This window comes from Austrofundulus limnaeus, unplaced genomic scaffold (genome assembly GCF_001266775.1).
Source record: "Austrofundulus limnaeus strain Quisiro unplaced genomic scaffold, Austrofundulus_limnaeus-1.0 Scaffold37, whole genome shotgun sequence".
Classification (NCBI taxonomy): Eukaryota; Metazoa; Chordata; class Actinopteri; order Cyprinodontiformes; family Rivulidae; genus Austrofundulus; species Austrofundulus limnaeus.
The window spans coordinates 1,001,187-1,004,665 of record NW_013952439.1 but is presented as its reverse complement, the minus strand read 5'-3'; the positions used below and the strand labels follow the sequence as shown (position 1 = coordinate 1,004,665).

Genomic DNA, 3,479 nt, shown 5'->3' with positions numbered 1-3,479 from the left:
ACACACACACACACACACACACTAACTTTAATGTAATAGATATCTGCATCCATTGGATGTTGTGTTTGGAATCACCTGCTTCGTTTTAAGGTGGTAAAACAAATTCCTTGTATTTATTCCTTTCTACACACTTTACAGTTTATTTTTTCTGCACTCCACCTGTTTAATCTGTGCGYGCTCCGGCGGGGTGACAATCATTATAGTCGCGCTTTGGAGTGCGTGCACATTCGGTCGTGCGTCGTCGMACTATGACCGCAGGAGAAACGAGGTCCAGACTGATTTTTGTGCGTCCCACCTGAGCACTGACTTCACCTGCACTGACAGTCGCCTCGCTGCGTGGAAATRAATGGAGAGCGAGCGACGTCGCCTCCCGTGTGTCGAGCCCTTCACACATGCCGCGGCGCGCGCTCCTCCCGCAGTGGGCAGTGTGGTCGGTCGGCATCCGACCGGAGGACGCGCCGTCACGTAAATATGTAAACAGTTCGGTGTTCATTTTCACACACCCGAACCAGATCCGGATAAGTTATGTTGTTTTTTCCCTCTCTTCATTTGCGCTCTCAGCCTCGCTGCTTCCCGCTTCCTCTGTTTTGACTCCAGCCGGTTACATCATCAAAAAGAATTGTGCGGTTGGCCAGTAGACTACAGATCTCTATCATAGGACAAATTTATATCGTTTATTATTATACCGTATATCGTTTTTATCGTGCATTCCTAGCCTGTGACACACACATCCTTTAAATACAATCAAGTCAAAGAAATCTAACATAATACACAATTTTACCATTTTGTCCCATAACTGGCATATTTGCTCAGCCAAAGTGAAACAGGAAGTGACATCAAAGGGGAAATCTTTATGTAAAGGAACTCTCTGGTGTTAGTTGATTGAAATAATATTATTTAAACTCTGACTCTTCTTCATCTCTCTCTGATAGAGACTCAATATAATATAAAGAAACATTGTAGCAATGTTCTGTTTACATGCAGATTCCCCTTTGACATCACTTCCTGTTACTTCACATGTAAACATGTTAACAACTATTCATCTCAGCAGCGTGAAATTTTTTTTGGCAATGTTATTAATGTTATCTTTCCAAAAATGCATTAATATTTATGACAAAAATGGGATGTCATGAGCACTTTAAAGCCTAGGGTACGCGTCTTACTTGAGAGTTTTCTTTTCACAGTCGTCRCTGTCGAATGAGTAGCAGCTGGARTATGAATCTGCTCTCTGCAGCTCAACCCTGAAATCAGAAACACAAGAAGAACTTGAACATTTATTGTAACCATGCTTTTAGAGTGTAAATATTTAGCTAGAAAGGTTTTCCTCAGGACTTGTGTTCTYCGTACTTTGTGGAGGGTTCATCATCATCTAGCATTTCGTCCCGGTCCCCTTCACTGGACATTGACCTGTAACTCTGAGCTGGAGGCAAAGCTTGTTCCACAAAATGCCTGAGGAGAAAAAAAGATGGAAAGTCAGTTTGAACCTGTTCGTTTTGTAAATTTTAATATAAAAGTTATGTTTCAAGCTGTAGTGTAGTTGTACTGTACTGTAATTATTTGGAATTATGTAGATTGTCTTTAATTACGCCTAAACAAAAAAACTGACTAGTTTAACTTTCAGACTTTGTGGAATATTTGTGTATGGTTCATTACTTAAAAYCATTTTTCACACAGTTGGTACGATAAAGGCTAAAACATCAAAGATCTCTTCGTACCATTGGCTGGTGTCAATTGGGGTCGTTCCCAGGTCAAGAGACGGCCTTCTCTCAGGGATGTAAAAAAGATTCTCTTCCTCAACATAGTCACCCACTCCTCTACCAGACACYGCCTCCCCAATGGAAGAGTTGTCTGATGACATGGCTGCTTCTTCCTCCATTATCACCTGAAGAGTCGAAGACCAACACGCACAACACTAACGGGAACAACCTTTGTTCTCCAAGTATGATCACAGAGTGACCTGATGAACAAGAAAAACAGATTACACAAGAACAAGAAAGACACGATTACAAGAAATTCAGGTTTCTTCTTCAGGTAATATTATTTAGCTATATGAAAATGAAAGTTGAGATTATTTATGGATTCTAAACTTYTTTAAAAACATTTTATTATTCAAACCTGTCACTGTGACGTTTTGGGATTGTTTTGGTTTGATTTATTATAAAGCAATCATGACGTGCTTAATAATAAAAAAAATAAAAAAGGTAAAAACATAATTCAATCAGGTCAATATTTATGTTGACAAACAAGACAACAGTACAACTGAATAACTTTTCTTTTTCTTACATGCAGTGGTTAAAATACATAAAAGCTAAAAACAAATAGAAAAAGTTCTCTAAGTTCTGCTTGTTAACAAAAGTTCAAGTGTTTTTGTTTCTTTTTTCCCCGATGTTTGAGAAAACCACACACATCTCACACTAACATACTCCAATTATGAGCAAAACAGAAGTGAAAAATKGTCTTGAATTACATTTCTGAAAACCAATATTTTCACTTTGTTCACTAAAACAAATAAGGAGTAAACTGATAGGCTACCATCTTGACTTCACAAGCTTATCTAAGACAAAATGTGAGTTTTTTTTTTCACAATGAAAGTTTCACAATAGCAATGTCATGAATAGCAACAACTATTACAACACAATCAGSTTAATCAGTAATAATTAAAAATGAYTCAAACCCATCCTAAACCACACTTGACCCCATGTGTTGTGGAAAACATTTAGTTGTTAGAAAAAGATAACAAAACAAAATGTTCCTCACAGCTAGGGAAAATTATATATGTAGTCACAAAACAGCACATGTTAATATTTATTATTTAAGAAACTTGAACAAGATATTTTCTGGTAACTTCGACAAATGAGTAGCAGCATGTTCCATGTTGTTGACCTGTAATAAGGTTTATTATGTTGTTGCTGTAAGCCTTGTGTTTCAGGATAATAATCGCAGTTTATTTTAGCTTTCCTCACAATTACTCTACCATACAGCTTCTACTGACGGCTTGGTTTCCCTCTTCCGCGTTTCAAACATTACAGACCATGTCATTTTGCCATAATATTTGAACAAAYAGCGTCCATGACATTTTATAAACACGTTCATTAATAATTTACCACGTCTTCACGCTTTATTTCCTATGGTTGGCCATTTACCAGATAAACTTGACAGTGTGTCAAGTCGCGCAAACAAAGTCTAAAGTTTACGCAAAACTACGACCAACACTTTCATTATRATTGTTTATAATACAAGGTAAGTTTCTACTATGAACATATTATTTATATGTAATGAGTGTGACCTTTACAACATACTTTTCTTACCACCGACATGGAGGGTCTGAAAAAGGTTTTCCAATCAGGAAGTTGTTTTTATTTATTTTCTTGCTCAAGAAATCAAAACGTCACAAAATCGACCGCCCCCTTTGGGTCGGAGGAGGAACAACACACAGTCTGCAAAGAAAAACAGCTTTTTCCATTTAAATGAACCAATAG

At 37.5% G+C, this 3,479-nt stretch overlaps 1 protein-coding gene across 2 annotated transcripts in view; it reads right to left on the bottom strand.

Moving 5' to 3' along the window:
* nlrc3l1 (NLR family, CARD domain containing 3-like 1) overlaps positions 1-3,333 on the bottom strand; it is a 6,235-nt gene extending 2,902 nt beyond the window's left edge. Inside the window, exons 1-4 of one of the 2 annotated variants that reach the window (XM_014006709.1) lie at positions 3,309-3,333; positions 1,716-1,957; positions 1,348-1,449; positions 1,164-1,241 (exon numbers count right to left, since the gene is read on the bottom strand). In XM_014006709.1, coding sequence (XP_013862163.1) covers positions 1,164-1,241; positions 1,348-1,449; positions 1,716-1,876 — 341 coding nt within the window. In that variant the 5' untranslated portion in view covers positions 1,877-1,957; positions 3,309-3,333. Of the gene's footprint in view, positions 1-1,163; positions 1,242-1,347; positions 1,450-1,715; positions 1,958-3,299 lie in introns of both variants that reach the window. The other variant, XM_014006708.1, reaches the window with a different exon arrangement.
* Positions 3,334-3,479: the final 146 nt, after the last annotated feature.